This window comes from Malania oleifera, chromosome 10 (assembly GCF_029873635.1).
Source record: "Malania oleifera isolate guangnan ecotype guangnan chromosome 10, ASM2987363v1, whole genome shotgun sequence".
In the NCBI taxonomy this organism is placed as follows: Eukaryota; Viridiplantae; Streptophyta; class Magnoliopsida; order Santalales; family Ximeniaceae; genus Malania; species Malania oleifera.
Window position 1 is genome coordinate 38,620,924 of NC_080426.1, and position 23,011 is coordinate 38,643,934.

Consider the following 23,011-nt stretch of genomic DNA (forward strand, 5'->3'; position numbering starts at 1 on the left):
ACCATTACATCCCCCCTAAATTGGTGGGAAGAAATATCACACTCGTAATGGCCGTTAAAGACAGCTACTGTTACGTACTGCCCACTACGGCCATTACATAACTGAAACAGGACCGTTGCAGCAAAAAAACATTATACACACACACACACACACACACACACAACTTTTTCTTCTCATTTTTAGTTTTTTCCCTTTTCATAAATTATTGTCGATAAGCTATGTGGGGCTATACTGAGGATGATAATGACACAAAAATTATTATTATTTTTAATATTCACAAGAGATGAAGTAATTGGAGGGTCGGCCTTGGATCGGCGGTAAGGTTGCTATTTTGTGCCCAATTGGTCATAGGTTCGAGTCTAAGGAAACATCCTCTTTACATAAAAAGCAGGGGTAATGCTGCGTACACTGTGACGACCCTGCCTTAAACATCGCAAAGCGGGGAGTCTTGTGGCCTGGGAACACTTATTTATTTTATTTTTGTATAAATACAAGAAATACATTAATTAATAAATTGATGTGGACATTATTTTGTTAAAAATATTTATTTTGATAATAATTTGATTTTTCTTTCCTATATTTTCAACTTCAAGCTTCCCTTGTTTCCTAGTTTTTACCTTGTTCAAGTTGTTACTTGTTAGTGCATTATTTATTTAATGATATATTTTATGATTATATATCATAGTTTTAAAGCATAATTTACATTTACTCTAGATAACTTGTTAGTCTAAAATTATTAGATTCTTATTAGTTTAGCAAATAAAATAATAGATTTTTTTTTTAGTTTATTGTATTATTTATGTCTTATATGCCTAATAGTTTAGCGGAGTGTATAATGAATTTTGTTTTATTAATTAATTTTAAAAGCACTTGATTAGTGAAAAAATGAAAAAGTATATATGTATAATTTGTCTGCCAATAGTGGTTTAAACAAATATAACATTTGTTCCCCTTACTAAACAATGTTAGTAAGTCGAACTAAAGGATCCAAAATACAATAAAATTCTTTTTAGGAAGAGTTAAGCTTAAAACATGCAAAGTTACCAATACACATAAGCATGTGTGTGTTTGGAAAAGATTCATAACTGTTACACCTACTTCCTGTTATGTAACCTCCGCTTCTACCGCGTCCCACTACAGTTGCTACTGTTACATTATGCTACTCACTACCGCTATTTAAAACCCTTAGACCTCAAAGCTGCAGAAAAGAGGAGGGGTTAAATCAGCCTTTTGCTGAAAGTGGTGGAGATTTTGAATGGGAGGAGATCCTTGACAATAAAAGTATATTACAACCCTTGGAAATCGGAGAGAAAATTTCTTTAGCTAGATCCGAAGAACACTCAAGCAGTTATAAATTTTATTAATCATAATTCAGATCATTTGTTAGCTTTAAATAATGAGGGGCCTTTGTCTTCCTATCCCAACCTTGTGCCCAATATTTCTCCTATGGTTAAGTCGGTTTTTTCTTTTAGTGGTGTTTGCCTAGCTTGGGGGATGAGTTTGGGAGGGGTGATCTTCTCATGGAGGATCTTGGTCCATCTAGAGTAAGTAAAGGTATCCTCCCCCATCCTACTCGACACTTTCTTTCTTTGGATATTTTATGCCGAAGGGAGGGCTGTGGGGTTTACTTTGAAGGTGGTGAGAGAGACAACCTAGACCTACAAAACTCCTTGGGGACTTAGGTTTGGACCTATTAGCTATTAGGTCATGCTGGAAATCTAGTGAGGGTGGGTTTAGGCCCTAGGGCTTACAAGAGGAGCAGGAAAAAAAGCTCAGAAAGAGCTAAAAAAACCTTGTTTCTTTGATAAATTACGAGGGAGGTAAAAAGGGTTAGGGAAGGTTGGGGGGGGGGGGGGGATTAAGCATGTTAAGTTATGAAAATTATTAGATGGAACGTTATAGGGCTAGGGAGGGACCAAGAAAAGGATTTTGATTAAGAAGTGTAGGTCAAGTGCTCCCCCAAACATTATCCTTACTGCTCATCCAAGAAACCAAATTGGAAACCGTAAACAAGGGATAGTTTGGAGTATTTGGGGTGGTTGTTGTAGGGATTGGGAATATCTCAAGTGGTGCCTTTGGTGGTATCCTTGTCCCGTGGGATGCTTGGAATGTATTTAGAGTGGACACATTAGTGGGGTTTTTGGTCCCTTTTGGTGGTATATGAAGTGAGAGGGAGGGGTCAGTGGTGCGTTTTTGTTAGCATATGGGCCTTCTAGATAAACTCTTAGGAGTTGTTTTGGGATGAACTAGTAGTCATTATTGATCAACGTCAAATTGCCTCCACTCTTATCAATTTCATATGGGCCTTCTAGATAAACTCTTAGGAGTTGTTTTGGGATGAACTAGTAGTCATTATTGATCAAGGTCAAATTGCCTCCACTCTTATCAATTTCTTTCAAAACTTGTATTTGGAGGAAGAACATTGTGGACCGATGTTAAAGGGGTTGGATTGGAATCCTATTTTTGTTTATTAGAAGAGCTGGTTATAGAGACCCTTCGAAGAGAAGAAAGTGATGGGGCTGGTTTTTGGTATGGATAGGGATAAGGTCCTAAGCCAGAGATTTTCTCCAAGATTGTTGGGAGTATGTAAAGGGTGATTTGGTAAAGGTTTTTATTGTATTCTTTGGCAATGGGATTTCTGCAAAAGCATTAACTTCTTTTTTATTGTCCTGGTGCCTAAAAAGTCTAGATCTATTAAGGTTGAGGATTTTAGACCTATTAGCTTGTTTTTAGTGTGTATAAAATTATCACTAAAGTCAAGGTGAGTCGGGTGCTTGTTGATGCCATTTCTACTGCCCAGTGGGGTTTTGTCTTAAATTAGATTTCAAGAAAGCCAATGATAGAGTGAGTTGGAGCTTATTAGATGAAGTCGTTGAGAGAAAGGGTTTTGGTGAGCATTGGTGTCGGTAGATTAGGGGATGCTTGTCTAATGTGTGGTTCTCAATAATTTTTAATAGTGAGCCAAAATCTTGGTTTAGTGCTTCTAGGGGCACAAGACAAGGTGACGCTTGCAACTAATGTGTTGAGCAGGATGGTGGATAGGGTTGTGGTGAGGGGGCTGGTTAAAGGTCTAGAAGCAGGGAGAGAGGGAGTGGTGGTTTCTCATCTTTAGTTTGCTGACAATACCATTTTCTTCCTTGACGATCATAGCCTGTCCTTTAGGAGAATTTTGGGTATTTTCTTCAAAATTTTGAGAGGATGTCGAGCCTTAAAATTAATATGGGGAAGAGTTGTTTAGCAGCTTTGGATTTGCCTGTGGAGCGAGTATGGGGAAGGGCAACTGAAGTGGGGTGTGGCATTCTAGATTGGCCTATTACAGTATTACCTAATAGGGGTTCACTTGGGGGACAATCCCAAAGCAATGGATTTTCAGAGTTAGATGGCTGGAAGGGGGCTCTTTTCTCTTTAGGGGGCAGAATGACCTTGATCCAGGCTTGTCTTTCTAGCATTCTCTTACATTTCCTGTTTTTTTTTTAAGGATTCTAGTGGGGATTGCTTGCAAGTTTGAGAGAATCATTAGAGACTTTTTGAGGTCGGGGGGTTTTTTTTTATTTTTTTGGGGGGGGGGGGGGTCACAGGGACCACTTAGTTTAGGTTAGGTGTGTAGGTCAAAAAAGGAGGGAGGGTTGGGTCTTGGGAAGTTGATGTCTAAAAACATGACTCAATTAGCTAGATTGCTGTGACACTTCTCTCTCGAAGAATCATCTCCTTGGCATAAAGTAATAAGAAGCAAGTTCAGATTGGATGAGAGTGGGTGGGATACTAGTGTTAGTTTAAGATGTTCTTTGGGGAGTCCATGAAGGTCCATTTCTCAAATTTATCCTTCTTTTATCCCTCACACTAAGCTTGAGGTGGGGAGGGGCTCTTGGATCCTTTGGCTGGGTAATGCATCCTTGTCCGCTTCATTCACTTGTCTATTTGTTGGGGATTTGGGTAGACCATTGATTTCTGGGAATCTCCATTTTAGGAGACCTCTTAATGATAGAGATGTCTTCTTTGTTATCTCTACTGAATGGGAGTAATCCTTCTTTGGGGAGGGATGTTGGGTCTTGGTCTTTGGATTAGTCAGGAGTGTTTTCTCGTAAATCTTTTTTTTGAAGTCTTGACTCTAATTCTTTTCCCACTCTATTGTTTCATCTGGAATGCCAAGGCTTCTCCAAAAATCAAGGTTTTCACTTGGTTGGTTGTGCTAAATTAAATTAATACTAATAACTAGCAACAAATTAGGAAACCTTTGAAGGCTCTCTCTCCCGATATATGTGTGCTCTGTTACAAAAATTATGAGACAGCTTCTCATCTTCTTCTGCATTGTGAATTTTCTTGGAGGATTGAAACATGCTTTCGTATTTCTGAAGAAAGCTGGGTACTCGTTCTCTGGTTGGTGAGTTAGCTATTTTTTTCAGAGGCTTTGGTAGGAGAAAGGATAAGGCAGTCTAATGGAAGTATGGAATACTTGCAGTTTTTTGGGGGTTATGGTTGGAGTGTAATGCAGGGATTTTCAATGGGAAGAAATTAAATCAGGCAGTGGTTTGGGATAAAATTCTGTATTTGGCCTCACTGTGGTGTGCCTCCACAAGTTACATAGAGATTGGAGGAGCATATTGGCATGTTGATCTTTTATTTGCTGTTTTTTAGTTTTTTTTTTTCGGATTGTTCCAGGCCTGGATGTCTTATTCTCCCTCGTGTAAATCCTCTTCCTATTAATGAAATCTACTTTTGCTATTAACAAAAAGAAAGTAGTGTGGTTGTCTTGGAATTGAGGAAGTCTTGAATCTTTTATTGTTGTTGATGACTTGCTTCGCTGATGACTCCATTTGCAAGGATCTCTTTGACTTCTCTGGTTGCAACTTGTTTCCTTGAAATGGTTGGTCTTTTTAATCTGAACAGTATGACTTCATATTGCTGACATGAAAACTGGGTGGACTGTCTTTTGTCCTGGTGCTTCCAGCTGTTCGATGCCCATCTGGTCCAAATTTTTCTACAATAGATGAGCCCTTTGTACGTCCATAAGAATCTACTGTCCTTATTTTGGAGTAAGTAGGACATTTCTGAAGGCACTTTCACAAGTACAAGGTCCCCAACTTCGAATTATTGTAGACGTCGCCCTTCGAATTATTTTTATTTGTTTTAAAAATAAAATAAAATGATTAATAAAATTACAAATAAAATAAAAAAATAAATAAAATATAATTTATAACCAACTTCTTGACTGCCCAAAAGAAATACTAACTTCAATTTATTAAATCATGTGAAGATATAGACATGCAAATAATTTTTAAGATCTATGATGCAACTTTGAATTATTTTTGTGAAGATTGAGGTTTAGGAGTTTTTGAAATGGAACTCATTAAGAAATTTCTTTCTTATAAACACATGTAGTTAAATTTTTCTAACCAATTCAAAATTGAGATTCACACACCCAAAATGTGTATGGCTCAACTGAAAATATGCAAAAGGTGTGCCTTTGTTACAAATGCGTTGGCCTTTCTAGGATTTGGTATTTTAGACTAAGCCTTGAGGCATTTTAGGCATGCCTTATCTTGACGCGAGCCTTTTAAAACATTTCTCTCTCGAGATGAGTTCAGGTTACTTCTACATTCTGCTTCCATTCTTTTGTGAAGTGGTATGCTTTAGGACAATTTCCATTGTGTGGGCCATTGAGGGTGTGGAGTAAACTGGTTGTCCTATTACAATCTTGACTTCTATTAGTAATGGATGATTTTTGAGAGTTGAAGCAAAGCTGAGCAACATCCAAAATTAAAGCCAATTATTTTTATTAGTGTTCTTGAAGTGTCGCTGATATTCTTCCAACAACTCATTAAAGTATTTTGTTTGTCTATTTGAAGATGATGGCTTGTGGAGAGATTGAGGCTTGATCTCATTAAACAAATGAGTTCATTGCAAAATACCTTTTTGAACCTGATGTCTTGATAATTAATGAGGCTCTTCAACACGTACCAATAGTTCATTAAGTGAGCTGTTTTCTTTGCGAACAAGTTTTTGAAATTGGAACGGAAGTCCCATATTTGGAAAATCGGTCAATTACTACCAAAATTGCATCATAATCCTCAACTTGTGGGTGGGAGGTGATGGAATCCAAGGAAATGCTCCCAACAACCTTGTAGATACTGGCAAAGGCTCCGACAATCCCAAAGTCTTCTTCCTTTTGACTTTATCTTGCTGACAAATCATACAAGTCTTCATGTACTTTTGTCACATCATTCTTCCATGCCAATGGTATCCTTGTTTAATTAGGGCATGTGTTCATTGCCATCATAGATGACTCGTCCACAAGGTATCATGACACTCCTTTAATTGCAATTTTCTTAATTTCTCGACTTTAGGCACATGTAGTTGTCTCCTTTTGGTCGTCAAAAGGTCATCTTCTACCCGAACTGTTTAGTTGAATTCTTTAATGAGCTTTATCAATGCTTTGGCTTGGTGGTTAGCAACTAGATGTTTTTGAATGAGGTCCCTCATCAACAATGTAACTACGGATGATAAATCATTCACCCACTTTAGCACAACTAGCTTGGTCTTTTTGCTTAAGACATCCACCACCTGATTTGTTCTTCCAACCTTGTGTATCTACCCCTTTTCAATGATATGACCGAAGAACTTGCTGCCTTTCTAAGAGAAGACTTATTTTTCCCCTTTAAGGCATACGTGATTCTCCATGAGCCTGTTTGGAACCTTGTACAAGTGTTTATTGTGATTTGCTAGAGTTGAGCTGAAGACCACAATATTGTCAAGGTAGATGACTATGAATTTGTTGATTTAGTCTTGAAAACCCAAGGTGCATAAAGTGGCAAGTGCATTGGTTAGTCCAAAATACATAACAAGAAATTCGAATGCTCCATACTAGGTAATAGAAGTGGTTTTCAATCGTTGTCTTAGGTGATGCAAATTTGGTGTACCTAGAGTTTAGATTTTACTTCGTGAAATACTTTTTTTGCTGCTCATATAGATTTGCGTTTAGGGGGATGGGAGCCCTCTATAGTCCACATAGAACCAAAGGCTTCCATCCTATTTCTTGTGGAACAAAACAAGGACTCCAAAAGGCACTTTAGACGGTCAAATGAGTCCCCCTTTGTGGTTTATAGTTTTGCTAATTTTGACAGTGTTATATGAGAAGGGGATTAGGCATGTGGTTTTACCCTAGGAAGGAGCTTGATCTCATGGTCTACTAAGCATTGAGGTGGTAGTACCTTCGGGAGTTGATTTGGATTTACTTCTCAAAATTCTTCTAGCATGTCCTTTATCTCTATTGTGTATGCACCTATTTCTCCATTTTCTGGGTCCACTTGTAACATGAAGAATGAGAGCTTTTTCTCCAAACCCTTTTTAAATTGGAGAGTTGGAAACAACTTCTTTTCTTTTATGCTACTTAAGGCTATTGGAATGATGCAAGGGCTATTTGCGAGTATCAAAAGGAAATTCACTATGGTACTGGGATCACTTGAGTAATCTCGAAGAAGTCCATCCCAACACCACATCAAAATCATCTAGAGGTGTTACTAGACCCATGAAGCAACTCTCATTGTGGACAAGCCTTTGGAATTCACTGCTTGTAATTTGTTTTTTTTTTTAATATTTATTGACTCATAGTTTTTACAGACAACTTTGATGTTAGTAGTGATATAATGGGTGGCACTTGTGTCATTCATTGACTTGCTTTTCTTCCCATTTAGTACTAACGTAACATGCATGAGGCCCTTCTCTTGGGTCTTGTGGTGTTCATCTGATGTTCAAGTGCCCCTAAAAACCCTAAGTTCTCACCACATTTTGTTTTTCCTCATTGTCTTCCTTTGAGGCCTATGCATTTTTTGCATAGTGCCTTTAAATCGTTCTATGCTTTCCTTTCAAGACAATCTGCTACTCGATGGGGTCCTTTGCAATGAAAGTAGGTTTGCTCTCCAAGTTTCCTTTTTGCCGCCCTTTGAAATTTTAGCAATGTTTTAAAAGGCGAAGGCGTTAGCCGAGGCGCTTTAACCCTTAAGAGGCGAGGCGTAAGCCTTAAGGTATTGGGATGTAAGTCTTTTGAGATATTATTTTTAGATAAAATATGTAAATAAATTACATATCTAAAAATAAAGAAAAAGAATAAGAAAATCACAAATATAATGTAAAAGAAAAAATCAAATATAATTTGCAAACTACTTGTTGGCCATTCACCAAAATTGCTAACTTAAATTCGTTACATAAATCATGACAAGAGACAACTATAACATTACAAAGTTCAAATTATTTTTCAAGATCTAAGATACAACTAAATTGTTTTGAAAAGGTTGAGGTTCAAGAGTCTTAGAAATCTTACTTGAGAATCACACACTCAAAATGCGTACGCCTCAATTAAAAAGGCTCAAAAGGCGTGCCTTTTGTGGAAATGCATAAGCCTCGGTGTGTAATGTGTTAGCCTTTTGGGATTTGGTATTTTAGATTAAGCCTCAAGGGGTTTTAGGCATGCCTTGCCTTGAGGTGAGCGTCAAGGTGAGCCTCGATTAAGTCTTTTAAATCATTGATCTTTAGAAACCATAGCCCTTTCTTGTTAAATAAAGTTGGGTGGAAAGAAAAGGTTCCATTTTAAGTCTGGGTCGTTTGGACTCTCATACTCAACAAGATTAATACGAATGATGTGTTATAGATCAGGAGACCCTACTAAGAATTAAGGTGTAATCCCAAAGGGGGGGGGGGGTGAATTGGGTTTTTAAAATTTTCTTAATAACTTTAGTTTACAAATAATAGCTTAGTTAAGTATTACCTTTTTCAAATCAAATCTAACAGTCACACAAACACAATAACACTACTCAACAACAATGACAATCAACAATCCTTTGTATGTATATTATCACAATCCAAATTCAATCTTCTATAAATGAACAATATTCAAGATCAGCTGTAAATTTCAATGAAAAATATCAAGATAGGATTTTAGAAGATTGATCTTAAATACCTTGTAATATATCTTCAATGAGATATTCAGATTCACAAGGTTTATCTCAGCTCTATTCTCAAAACATCAATATTCAGAATATTTCCAAATCATACAACCAATCAGTTTCTTTATTCAAATATCAATCAAAATCAGGATTTCAATAAGCTCCCAATATTCAGTAATTTAGTATTTAAGTATAATCTGATTTTTTAATCCAACAACAAACAATCAATATAGTTCCTTTGATCAGTATTCCAACAATTCCCCAATAACCAATAAGTTCTCAACAATCAAATAAGCATACACGCAGTTGATCTACTTGCAATAATTTAAAGTGATTAAGGGAAGAGGAGAGGAACACCAGATTTTTTACATGGTTTGGCCAGCGGCCTACATCCTTGCCCCAAGCAACATGCTATGAGGATTCCTTTCCAACTTCTTTACCAGGTGAAGTTACAACCTCTCTCCGTTCGAGGTTGGAGATCTCTCTCTAACGAGAACACCCTCTCGTTAGGCAATGATCCAACAATCCTGAATTGTCAAGAAAACAGAAACAAGGAACAACTTTTGTTTGTACAAGTAAAACTCTCAGTTAGAGCAGATTATTACAATTCAAAATCAGTATACTTCAAAACAAATAACAATAAAGAAGATGAAGCTCAGAGAAATATCACTAGAGTTTTGATTTAAGAGTGCGAAATTCGTGAAAACGAATCAGAACTTCAACAAGATTTCAGCAATAGCACTTCTCCAAGTTTGGGAGTCAAGAAATCAGTTTTGGAAACTTTACAAACGCTGTTTTAAAGTTATAACATAACCTTCAGTCGACTAAGACTCGAGGGTCAGTCACCTGATCCTTTTAAGTTCAGCATATTTTGAAAACTTAGTGTTGAGTCAGTCGACTGTGATTTTAAGGGTCAGTCACCTGTCTCGGCTCTGTTTACTTAAAAATCATCAGCACAAAATGTCAGTCGCCTGATGTTAAAACATTAGTCGCCTGTCCTGCTTGATACTTCTTTGTTTTGTAAAATTTGATTTCAGATCTTTAACTTTGATCTTGGAAAACGTAAGTGAGACTTTATAAAAATATTTTCCATGATTTTAAAATCAGGTCTCGAAGTCAATATTATTTCCTAAGAGCTTCATGCATCAATATTGAATTTATGAAGTACTTACACGAGACTTATATATGATCAAACTATCTTGAGTACTAAGTCTTCATGCTTTGGCTTGCTCTTTATATCCAACTTGAAACTTTTATCTTCAATAAGCTTTAACTGATGAATTTAAGGTCTGTGCTGTTTTCCAGTGCTGTGGGTGATGTTGTTCGAAAGGAATGCCTGAATTTTCAGAGATAAGAAGACCCCTCCTCTTTTCTGGGAGAAAAGTCATTTTTTACGCCTCTTTTTGGGCGCATTCTTTTGGGGTTTTTAAGGGTTTATTGCTGTCTGATGTCCAAAGAGATTTGAAAGAGCTTTAATGTAATTGCACTTCGTAGTTAGTTTTCAGTGTTTTCCTTGAGGATTTTTTATCTTCCATTCTTTGTATTTATTCTTTTCATTAATAGATCCTTTTTTGCTATTAAAAAAAATATTTAGAAAATTGAAAGGCCCTCTCCCCTCCCCTACCTGTAGGCTTGTTCATCTTGTTGAGCCTCTGTTCATTATTGGTGGAGGTTGGAATTTTTCCTTTCAAGAGGGCTTTCTATCTAGACATTCAGCAACAGCAAGAGCGGTGGGGAGGTCTCAAACCCCTTGCATCCGTAATTCATTCTCAGACCAAGTTTTAAGCCCCGGAAGGAAGTGAAGAAATATATCAGATAAAGTCATATCTCTGATATTGAGCATCAATGCCTCACATTCCCGTTGTATTTCCAAATTGCACAAGCCACCAGCTTGTTACATTTCATACAATTTGCATAAGCCATGTTCACATTTTCTGCGTAAAACTTAGCTTCACCACAACTTTGCATCATTTGAGAGATGCATTTTACCTATTGTTACTTTCTTATTCAGGTTCAATTTGAGAGCCCTTGAAATACTCTTACCAGTGTAAGATGAAGTTCTCCAATTCTTTGGCATCTCAAGCACCATTATAAGCCTTTGGTTATTTTAGTTTCACTTGAACCCCCCGTCAGCGGTGTGTAAACCTCATTTGTTAGGCTTTTCTGCCACTGCATTTTATTTGGCGTTCAGTTCTTGCAGCTGGCTTTGGAATTGGGGTAGAATGTTCTTATCCAACCCACTTCCTTCAGTTGTCTCATTAAGGGCACTGATAGATTCTCTGACATCATCTGCGAGTAAATAGAAGTTCTTCAAAAGCTTCCATAAGGAGGCCTCAGGTTCTATTGACTCTCCCTTCTAGGATGTTATTGTTAGAATCACACCCTTGAGCTCTTTCAGCCTACCTTCAAAAGTGTTTATTTGGTCAAAGCTCCTCTGGAAAGCCTCGAGCTCTATTAACCTATTCTCTAGTTCAGCAGCCCTTTACTCTAGACTTGATGCACATTTGAAGATCCCTATGGTGTTCTCATGGGTGGTTTCAAGCTCTATTGGCACACCCTTCGAGTTGGACAATTTAGCCATGAGTATCTTTGGTTCAACAAATCTTGTCTCCAGTGTTCCTAATTCCGCAACTCTTGCCTTAACCACTTCTATATGCTCCGTCTTAGCCAACCTAGTAGTTCTCGAGTATCCGTGTAATGCCCGATGACAATGCTGTGATACCAATTACCAATGATCATGGTCCTGAGTGCGTTGACTTTAGGAAGGGTCATGTGGTTCTTGTGGTTGGGGGTGCACTTGTAGTTCTCCCCCAACCAACATTCACACGTTCAAAGCTTGCATGCATGAGCATCACATAAGTCACTTGAATCAGAATGGTAACAAGGAGAGTTAAATTATAAGCAACCTCGAATTCATGAGGGCAAGAGTTGAACATAATAAATATTTATCAAGCAGCTGGACACAATAAACAAACACCTTGACACATGCATGAAAGTGTCTACTTGGTATTATTCGACCAACAAGGCCACAATGCAAGTATCCACTTAAAGAGGAAATAACATATGGGGGTTATATTCTCTCCCTTGTCATCCCGTTGACATAATGCATCACCATGCATGTCACTTTCAAGTCATTGCATTGAATGCTACTGTTTTCATGTCCACATAAAGTCATTCGTGGCTTGTAATGATGGGAGTGAGCCAGCAGAGCAAACAAATATTTACATAATCACACACAGGGAACCTATAATCTACCTTCGCATTTGTGATTAATACCTGAAGTTCGCTGAGGAAATGGGGTCTCACCTTTGGTGAGTGACCACCTAGACAGTGTACATTCTGAAATATGCTGTGGTTTGATGGCGAGGACTGGTTGTATTCATAGTGCTTGTTTTGTTCCTTATGTGTTATTTTTTTTTTTTTTCCAATGATGACCATCTGTAAATTTTTCACCAGATATTGCATGCTAAAAAAGTCATTTTTTAGGTCAATTACATAAGTAAATTTTACTACTGTGATAGGGCAAGGAATGAGGAGCATAAAGTTTATGTATATATATATATTTTTTTTTGGATGGTGGTTGTACACTCTGCTGAGTTGTGTTTGTTTTTTGTTTTTTGTTTTATACTGAGAATATTCATAAACATGCTCGATTATTTTTTTAATTGCTTCTGTGTTAAAATTTATGTACTATTCCTCTCATCAACATTATGGACAGAAACATGTGTGCTTGTGCACTAACCCTGTATTAATATGATTCCAGTGGCTGTCGAGTTGTATGCTTCTTCATGCTGAGTGGAAAGTTGGTTAAGTTTTGGGGTGCAGCATCAGGCCTCCACCACAATCTTCCCTGATGCTCTCTCTCTCTCTCTCTCTCATTGTGTATGCCAACTACAAGTCAGCCATGGTATGCGGATTGCGACAAAAATGAGGAATAGCTGAATTTTCACTTGCAACACCCTTTAATTTGGCAAGTTCTGCACTGCTGTTGTATGTGTACATCTGATTCATCTTATGTTTGTGCCAGACTAAGTTCAATTTTTCAGTCCTTAAAATGTATATTTTTGGCTCCTTGCAGTGGGACGTCTAGGTACAGGTTAGGAGTTCTTGAATATGGGGGGTGTAACCATAAACCAAAGTAAATGAATTGAGTACTTGATTTCGGTCTGAAATCAAATTTAATATACTTGGTTATATGGTGCGTAAATATTCTATGTCACCTTCATTTGTGGCTTGAAGTAATCTCTGGTATCCTGTAACTAGATGATGAATATGGCGGTGCACTTGTCAATGACTGATCTGAGCGCCGCCAGAGATAGCTTTGTAAAATTGGAAGTTCAAGGTTTCAATTCCTAAATATTTTATTTGAGATTGATGACTATATTATTCTCAAGTGCTTCAAATATCCACGCATTTTGTTCGTTTTGGTAGAAGTTAAAATCTATGGTGCTGGTCATGGGGTACCCATTAAAATCTTATTTTTTGTTCTTGGTGAAATACTTTTAAACCTTTTGAATGGTTATTTTTCTGAGGATATGCTGCTGTTGTCGTTTATTTAATTTTTTCCTTTTGAGGGCAATGTTGAAGTTGAAGCATTTTGCCAGCTGGAGGACTTCAGTTTTTTCTTTTAATTAATCATTTTTTTCCCTCTAGGTTTGGTCTTCATGCCAATTTGCTCTCATTTTAAATTTTACTTTTTAGAAAAAGTCAAATGAGGCTCAGCAAATGTTTTGTATGAGCTATGGAGAAAGAAGAACGGCGACTGGATTTTGTCTCCTTTGATCTTGATGCTTCATTTTATATTATTCCGCAATTGGGGATGAATGGAACTCTTACCATTATATTTAGAATGAATTTATTGGCTCTTCTCAGTATAGAATTGCCACTTTAGAGACAGATGGGTTCAAGAAGCTGACTATTACAACAATTAGGTAAGCATATCCGTGTCAAACTTCATTAATTTTTAATGAAACATGCCTATTTTTTATCATCCTTGTGTTTTTTTCCTTTTTGTTTTTTCAGATGAGAACCTAAATCACACAAACTAAATCCATTATCTTTTTGGTGAAAATTGGCTTCACTTTAATTGAAGGGAGGAATTGAAAAACGATGACAATGATAAGAGGGAATATTGGTAGAGATGGTAAGGAGAGAAAAATAAAAGATTAATGAGAAATGTTATGGAAAAAAAGGGGATGGTAATTTTGTTTTTTCAGAAAATACTAGAATTACTTGTGGCTATTTACTTTATGATTAGCCCTGTATTTATTTAATCATTCAGTGAAGGCAAATAGGTAAAACTAAAATTTTATGCACAAGTCATGAATATATATATATATATAATAGAACCTAGATGGAGAACCAAAATAAATAAATAGAGCCATAATTTCGTTTTTTAACCTGTCAACAATCTCTCCAAGGAGATCCGGCTTGATGTTCTTGTCTTGGTGAGTGCTGGTGAGGCTTGGGGTTCAAGGGTTAATGGCCAGGGGATACATGCCCTAAAAGATGATGCAACTTACAAATGTTCTACCAAAAACGCAAATTGAGCTTGGGGCGCAGCAATTGTACAAACCACTAGAAGGTCCAAAATATAAAAGGCTGCCCTCTCGAATGAATCAACCCCTGGCAGGATCCCCAAATAATTACCCAACAATAGAGAGTGCATTCTGCGTTCAAAAAGGAAAAATGAAAACAGAATCACAATCACAATCAGGACAAAAAGACAAACTCTCAAATAAATACAATGCTATCTTTGGAAACATAGCTTTTGAACCTTGAATTTGAATTTGGACGAATTTTAATACAATATATATTACATTTTAACCAAATCCAATATAAACTCAAACCCAACATCTCTCCAAACATAAGTAAACAAATTGGTTGTATATGAAAGGGTTAATGACAACAAATATCCCTGTATCAGGCAAGGAACTAAACAAAGGACACCTGCAGGCCGATGGTAGATGTAAGTTCAGATCGACATAGAGGGGGTACAAATAAAGAGCTAGTATATTTGAACCTGTACCGATGCTTGTCCAGAAAGTCTCTTTGTCCACTACTATAAAATCTTAAACTGAAATTAACAGAATTAAAGAATAAAAATATGAGCAGAAGGATCAGTTTTTGTACTACAAGGGCTGGGAGCTATGGATTGGAAGAATTTAATTTAACAGAACTTTGAAACGAGTATGTATATCAGAGCTGGGTCAAGCTACATCTTCCCACTAAATAATTTAAGTGTTCAACTCTCTACTACAACTTCCCCATTTACAAAAATAAAAAAAAAATAGTTTTTACAAAAACATTTGGACAATTCATAAAATTTGTAATAAAAAAGATAATTTTATGCTTACTTCCATCATTGTAATTCTCTCTGGTACCTACCACTCAACCATGAATAAGACTAGAATTGCAGTACACTTCAGAATCTTGCTGATGGCACGGGAAGTAAATTCCTATGCCTTGAGTTTTTCTGGGAAGAAATCCACATCCATGGGTGGACCCCTGCGAACCATTTCCTGGAGTTCCAACTGCTTGGGCCAAACAATTTCAGTTCCATGACCTGACATGGAGAAGTATCTCTCCAGTACCATCTGTGAACAAAAAAATGGTGAACAATAAAACTAAATTGTGCAAAAATAGATACTTTATATTGGTTCACATTTTCATACCACAAAAAGACAGGCCACCACCTACTAATTCATTAGGTGATGCGCTATGTGCAAGCATAAAAATTAGTAGCGCAAACCACTGAGAAAAATTGTAGACAAATAAGATAATTTGATCCATTGCATACCATGGCAGCATAGGCATCTAGTTCCCCTTGGCGAGCAGACTTGCTGAGGCCCCTGAAAGGGTAATCAAAGAATTACCTCGTAATATACACACTATTCGGCAATCGAGTTTTCACTTCATAAGCATGACATTTTATGGCATTGAGCAGCAAACTATGCACATTTCCTCAGTCAAGATGACACTTCGAATAATTTCTAATAAATTATGCACATTCACTAGAATTTATGTTTCTTAAGGGTCACTAAGACAAACTAACTTCATAGAATTCAGCATTCAGAATTCCTTTAGGACATAACACCACCATCAAAGCATTTTATGCTTTGAATGGAACCCTCTGTTCTCTCTAGTTATATTTGTGTGTGGCTCTTATACTTAGTGGGATCACAAACAAAATAAGAAAAAACATGTGAGAGAAGTCTTCTTATGCTGGCAGCAGAAGACTCGTTGACGAGTGCCCTGTGCTCGTCGACGAGTAGATATCAAGAGCTAGAAAATCTCAGAGTTAAAGATTTGTCGACGAAAGGATAGACTCGTCGACAAGTGGGCTTCTTTGATTCGTTGATGAATCCCCTGTTCTCGTCAACATGTGCCCTTGAGCTGCGCGAAGAAATTTAAATTTTGAATTTGAATGTTGGGGTGGTTGGGTAATTGAAGGGAAACCTCCGAAGGAATGTCTATTTATGCCTATCTGAGGATATTGTGAGACATAAGAGAGAACTTTGTGAAGTGTATTGTGTATTCTCAAATTTCTTAGTGAAATTTTTGTGTCGATTGCTTCCGTGGATGTAGGCTTTGTCGAATCACGTAAATCTTGTTGTTGTGCTTGTTATTTCATGTTTTCTGGTTGAGTTTGTTTTGCTTGTTGTGTATTTATTCTGCTGTGCATCCTACTTATTCGATCCATTATTTCAACAAATTGGTATCAGAGCGATTGTTGTCATGGTTTCGGGATCATCTTCTGCAAGATTTGACTTCGTCAAATTTGATGGAATCGGGAACTTTGGTTTATGGCACAGGAGAGTGAAGGATATACTTGTGCAACAAGGAATGACTAAGGCTCTACATGGCGTTCAACTAGTTGGAATGGACGAGACAACATGGGGAGAATTGGAAGCAAAGACCGTTTCTAAAATACGCTTGTGTTTGGCCGATGAAGTTTTCTATCATGTGATGGAGGAGGATTCTCCAGCGGCTGTGTAGCGAAAATTAGAAAGCTAATATATGTCTAAATCTTTGTCGAATAAACTTTTTGTTAAGCAAAGGTTGTATTGACTTAAGATGGTTGAGGGTTTGGATTTGAACCAACATATCAACACTTTCAATCAAATTGTGAGTGATTTGACACGTGTTGATGTAAAGTTCGAGGAAGACAAAGCATTGATGCTATTAAATTCCCTACCTATGTCTCAAACTTATGAGAATTTGGTTACAACTCTTACATGGGGCAAGGATGGTCTGAATTTGGAAGAGGTGACAAGTGTGTTGCTTGGTTTTCATCAAAGAAAAATGATTAGCGATGAAACTTTACATGGTGAAGGACTTGTTGTAATCAAGAATATGGGAGACGTAAGTCCCAAAGCAAATCTCGGTTGCAGTCCGAAAAGAAGAAGAAGGACGTGAAGTGTTTTAAGTACGGTAAAATTGGGAACATAAGACCAGAATGTCCGGAGTGGAAGAAAGGGAATTCTGAAAATCAGTAAGGTCCGTCAGAATCTGCAAATGTAGTAGAAGAAGATTCGGAGCGCAATGATGGGGATATGCTATGTATTTCATCAGGTTCAGAGTGCCTCACGGATGATTTTTGGATCCTAGATACCGGATGCTCTTATCATATGACAGCAAATAGAAAATGGTTTGACGTTAATACTGGTTATGTTTTGATGGGAAATAATATTTCATGCAAAATACTTGGTATTGGAAATGTCAAAATCAAAATGCATAATGGTGTTGTAAGAACCATATGTGATGTAAGGCATGTTGAGGGTCTAGGAAAGAATGTTATTTCATTGGGTATTTTAGACTGTAATGGATTTTGTTACAAGTCTGAAAAAGGAGAAATGAAAGTGTGTGAAGGCAACTCTATAGTGATGAAAGGAGAAAAATAGCAAGAAATATCTATGTACTGCAAGATGTTACCGTTGTAGGTGGAGCTACAACTGTTGAATCTGAATCAGATACTTTGTGGCATATGAAATTGAAGCATATGGACGACTACATGTATTCAGATGTTTGGGGACCTATGATGATAACATCAAAGGATAGACATATGTTTTTCATGAATGTATCACAAAGGTCTTGATTTATCTCACGTGGCACAAGCCAAATGTTGACGTGTTGTGGTTGAGGTGGAGTACTAGACCAAGAGAGAAATCCTCACGTCAACCATTGGTACTGAGTACGTTGGTTTCGTTCAAGGAGATTTGTGAGCAAGGCAGGTTATATGTAGGGCTTGTAGGGTACTTCTTGATGAAATCAGTGAGTATGGTGTGTTTCTCGTGTAATTGATCGCCAAAGGTATTGCTAGATGGGAAAGTTGCAGGTGAATGGTGGACAGGTTTTGCGGTAGACTACTCGATTGTGAGTGAATGTTTACTGGTGCACTATTCTAGTGATGGAGCATCTAGGCTTGGTGTTATGTTTGGACAGTACATCTTTCTGAGTTATAAGAAAGGTGAGTGCAAGCTGAGTGATCCTGTGGCAAATAAAGGGGTGATCGAGGAAATGACTTTTGTTGTTAAAGTCGTGGGGTAGCGTACTCAGGTAAAGGAAGAGAAACAAATGCCAAAAAGCTGCGGCAGTAGCAATCATGTTATTCAGGTGGAGTTAGGGACTCAAGGCAGAAATGCAGGGAGTTCTATCTTGATTCAACAGTATCACGATATGAATGAGCATGTGATGCAGGTGGAGCAACAGACTTAGGGCAATAATGACATTGGTCGTATTGCAGGGAGTTTCAGTTCGAAAAATCAGTAGGATCACGGTGGGCCCATGTGCACTATCAAACCACCATTCAGGTATAAATTGGTGAGACTTCCAGTTGGGAAGGGGATGAGAGTGATGTATGAAGTGATATATTTGTTGTATGTGAATGCCATGTTATTGGCTGGAAATGCTTTAACTTAGGGTAATCAGTTGGGAACTTTGTTGGAAGTTTTTGACATGTATGTGTTGGGTACAGCCAAGAAGGGTCTTGGTTTGCTGATTCACATGGACAAAACTGCAACGAGATTGGTGTTATCTCAGGGTGGCTTTGTGGACGGAATCGTAGGAAGACTTTGTTTGCCGTCTCAGGGAGGTTCTGTGGAGAATCGTTGTGAAATGTCTACCGTTTGGTACCTTAAGGACGGGTTGTGATATCTGGAATATGTCAAAGGTCCTCCATGATTGTGTAATGGAGTGTTTTAGCAGGCAACAGAGTGGACCGTCAGTAGTTAGTTTTGTTGAAGACTATGTAGGGGACTTTGGCGAGATATAAGACTTGTAGCAGCTTTTGTATTTACTGTTGTGGGAAGGTCTTGTTGGAAGCCTAGGGTGAAGTCTTCGGGTGTTGAATCTACAACTGTATCAAGGTTGATTGTAGAAGCTGAAGCTGGCATCGGGAAGTTCAAGCGACATTGCTTGGACTTGGTGCATGTCTCCAGTACTAGAAAGGAGACGGTCCCAACCAAGCGTTTCAAGTTCAAGAATCAATCATATTTTTTGGGTTCTCCTAAGGGGTGTATAATTGCCAAGGTGGAGATTGTTATATTTGTGTGTGACTCTTATACTTAGTAGGATCACGAACAAAAGAAGGAAAAACATGTGAGAGAAGTCTTCTTGTGCTGGCAGCAAAAGACTTGTCGACGACTGTCATGTGCTCGTCGACGAGTAGATACCGAGAGCTAGAAAATCTTAGAGTTAAAGATTCGTCGACGAAAGGATAGACTCATCGGCGAGTGGGCTTCTTTGACTCGTCGACGAATCTCCTGTTCTAGTGGACAAGTGCGCCTGAGCTGCAAGAAGAAATTTAAATTTTGAATTTAAACGTTAGGGTGGTTGGGTAATTGGAGGGAAACCTCCGAAGGTATGTCTATTTATCCCTATTTGAGGGTATTGGGAGACATGAGAGAGAACTTTGTGAAGTGTATTGTGTATTCTCAAATTTCTTAGCGAAATTTTTGTGTTGATTGCTTCCGTGGATGTAGTCTTTTTCCCGAGCCACGTATTTCTTGTTGTTGTGCTTGTTATTTCATATTTTCTGGTTGAGTTTGTTTTGCTTGTTGTGTATTTATTCCGCTGTGCATCCTACTTATCCGATCCATTATTTCAACATCTCTTTTAAAGCCATTATGCTCATTATGTCAACAAATAACAAGAAAAGGAGGAAAGCAAGGAATCTTACAGCTTTTGGACCAACTTAATTTACTTAACAAATTTATTATGTCTTATCAATTGAATGGGGCATTTAGGAATCTAAAGATAGTTTCAAGCGATTTTCTTAATGGAAAATGCATCCAATGGAAATCAAAGCAGTCTAGTGTTTTCTACATAAGTTAAGAGACAAGTCCAAAATGTTTTTTTATTAAAAATGATGTCTGTGTCATACCACTAACTTTTGTTCAATTAATATGAAAAACACAATTTCTGTGATTCCATTGCCAGGGGTTATCAAATTTCCTACAGTTCATCCCTAGAAGGCAAAGACCAAAAAAAAAAAATCAATGCAACTTGTTCAGAAGATGCACAACTTTTGAAAGATCAGCCAATCTATTCACAAGGGCAAAAGAGAATATTCAAAAACATATTCATAAAATCACAACCCATCATCAAAACTATGCAAGGACATAACCACTCTGACTAGATGCATTTGGAAAAACGTCATTACATTTCAATCATATAGCCAGAGGCATCCGTTGATGTCCCATGTTCATCCAGCAGGTATACTCTCCAGCCCCTGTTTTTGATGGAGGAGGTAAATAATGCACGTCTCATGAAAAACAGATAACAGATACTGCTTTACAGATTGTGAAGAGCGATAAATCCATGTAGAGAGAACAATGGATATATGATATCATGAAATTTTAAATGGCATTGGCATACATGTGATTAACCATGATCAATGTAAGGATTCGGCAATATTAAACAAATACATTTCCTAACTGTGTAAGCTAACTGGCATAACATACATAAATAACACAACACTGATTTAGCCTTTTAGCCTTTTGAGGCAAGTTAATAACGCCCATTCTTACATGATTAAATGTTTTTTTCCCTGTTCCAAGCGGTAGTTATTAAGCAACTTCAGAAGGAATTCTGCACAAAGAATGAAAGAACTTACAAAAGTGAGCACTTATCATTCTCACTTTTAATAATTTGGGTGAATAAAAAATAGGTAAGTAATATTTATTGTAAGCCCACAACACCAAACTGCAGTCGAGTTCATCAGATACCTTATTTGTATAGGCAGCAAATCAACTACTACCACAATGTATATTGGTATGTAAAACTTAGCAGCATGTTATGGGTAGCTATCAGTACACATAATACACTGTAATTTTGAAAATAAAGGAAACTGGTTAAAAATCAGACACCAAAATGTAAATGTTTAGAAAGATTGCTTAAGCTCTGAAACATGATTTGTAACTGTTTTAGAGATTCTGGGAGCATACACCCCTCTTTCTCTGGTTTTGGTATGTTAATAGCCCCAGTGGGAGGAGAGGGAGGACGAACCAGATAATTGAGATCCAGCCCCAGCAACCGAGGTACCCTTGGGGATAGAGAAACCCATTTATAAAGGTTCCATATCATGGTTGTCACATAATTTTGACAATGAATATTGATGATTTGAACAACTTTCTGACTAAGCCTATGAAGATCCAAACAAAAATCCAAATCCACATGACCAATGGTTAGCCTATCTCAAATGCAAAGATCCATTGATATAACAAGTTCATTAGTCACTTAAAAACATTTTAAAGAAAAGTAGGCCAACACTACAAACCGAAAACCAGCATATTATTATGACCTCGTTTCTTATAAAGGATTCAATGCCAAACACAATTTTTTCCAGCAAATAATCATTTTATAATTGTTGACAAAGGAAGTGCAAATAGAACTGAATCATCATGATTCACCTCTGGGCAGCTCGAACCGCAAGCCTACCCGCCACACTACGAACTATGTTGGATTGGGGCGTCTCCTTTCCATCAGAGGATTTAGGTAGCCCTATTATAAATTCGTCAGCTTCCTGCATTTTCTCAATCATCATGTTCATAATAAAATTAGATATAAACCAAAATAAAACACTACAAGCGCGCGCCCACGCGCACAAACAGAAGGAGAGAGAGAGAGAGAGAGAGAGAGATGAACCTTCTGTTCTGCAATTTCAAGCAGACGAAGCTCAAGCTTCTGGCCTCGCAACTCCAGTACCTGAACAACCTCAGTAGAAACCCTAAAAATCAGAGAGAGAGAGAGAGAGAGAGAGAGAAGCAACGGTTACCGTTAGGGGACGAATTGAGAAGCCCTTGCTAAGGGCAAGGCCAGTGCGGGACGATCCCAGGTCTACCCCAAGACTGAACCCTCCTCTCCAGAGAGGGTCGCGCTTCCGGCGAAGAGCATTGGGGGGGATTTCGTTTAAGGACACTGCTCTTATTCTGCGACCGACGAGGCTACGGGTAGAAGACGAGTTCAGGGAAACAGAGGCAATATGTCCTTCGGAAGGGCACAAGGGCCCAGCAAGAATACTCGCGAAGGAAGAAGAGTGGGGCTTGGGACAGATAAGGGTTGCAGCTGCCATTGCTGCGCCCTATGAGCTGCTTGTGAACTACCTCACTCAATTCAGCGCGCGACAAGAAGGGTGTAGGATGACGTCATCTTGAACGTTAACCCCTCTCATGAAGGATTTTCTTGGAAACACAACAACAATAATAATTTTTAGTTGTATAAAAGATGTAGAAAATAAATAAATAAAGACTAAACAAAAATTTACGTGTTTCGGCTATACTTACTCTACGGGCGAATGAGATCAAAACTTTACTATCACGGGAGAAATTATAATATGTTATAAAATCGATTTTATACAAGATATCTTTATCTTCTCTTTATCTCTTATCTTCTTTTTATATACCCTACTTATTTCAAGCATGCAAGTGAATATTTAAGCATGCAATGATACATGTTACAAATGTGAGAGATAGGGTGCCCTTTTATAGGGTAATATGGATAACATTACATTAATTGGGGTGGAAACCAAAGTGGTGGAAGATGGGGTGACATCCACTTTTCCTATAGTCCTA

The 23,011-nt window shown here is 37.7% G+C and overlaps 2 protein-coding genes across 19 annotated transcripts in view; one reads left to right on the plus strand and one right to left on the minus strand.

The window, feature by feature from the left end:
* LOC131166376 (uncharacterized) overlaps positions 1-13,332 on the plus strand; it is a 76,047-nt gene extending 62,715 nt beyond the window's left edge. For all 15 annotated transcript variants that reach the window (XR_009139824.1, XR_009139819.1, XR_009139816.1 and 12 more), the window contains one exon: positions 12,703-13,332. The gene's annotated coding sequence lies outside the window, so the exon portion shown is untranslated. The remainder of the gene's footprint in view (positions 1-12,702) is intronic.
* A 923-nt stretch (positions 13,333-14,255) lies between these two features.
* On the minus strand, positions 14,256-22,610 carry LOC131165739 (uncharacterized). 4 transcript variants are annotated; one of them, XR_009139638.1, is made up of 7 exons: positions 22,216-22,610; positions 22,086-22,145; positions 21,851-21,963; positions 20,602-20,670; positions 15,739-15,790; positions 15,327-15,535; positions 14,256-14,608 (listed from the first exon to the last, which is right to left on the minus strand). XR_009139638.1 is itself a non-coding variant. In XM_058123761.1 (6 exons), the coding sequence occupies exons 1-6, from the start codon at positions 22,510-22,512 to the stop codon at positions 15,398-15,400; spliced, it is 729 nt and encodes a 242-aa protein (XP_057979744.1). In that variant the 5' UTR covers positions 22,513-22,607; the 3' UTR covers positions 15,094-15,397. The 4 variants fall into 4 exon arrangements, 2 of the variants coding, with proteins under 2 accessions (XP_057979744.1, XP_057979745.1); XR_009139639.1 differs by lacking the exon at positions 20,602-20,670 and having other exon boundaries at positions 22,216-22,576; XM_058123761.1 differs by lacking the exon at positions 14,256-14,608 and having other exon boundaries at positions 15,094-15,535; positions 22,216-22,607.
* Between the last annotated feature and the right edge of the window lie 401 nt (positions 22,611-23,011).

Coding starts and splice junctions, on each gene's coding strand:
- LOC131165739 (XM_058123761.1), bottom strand. CDS start 22,512: ATGGCAGCTGCAACCCTTATCTGTCCCAAGCCCCACTCTTCTTCCTTC. Junction 20,671..21,850: donor GCGGTTCGAGCTGCCCAGAG/GTGAATCATGAT, acceptor CATCAAAAACAG/GGGCTGGAGAGTATACCTGC. Junction 15,791..20,601: donor TCTGGCTATATGATTGAAAT/GTAATGACGTTT, acceptor TTACCCTTTCAG/GGGCCTCAGCAAGTCTGCTC.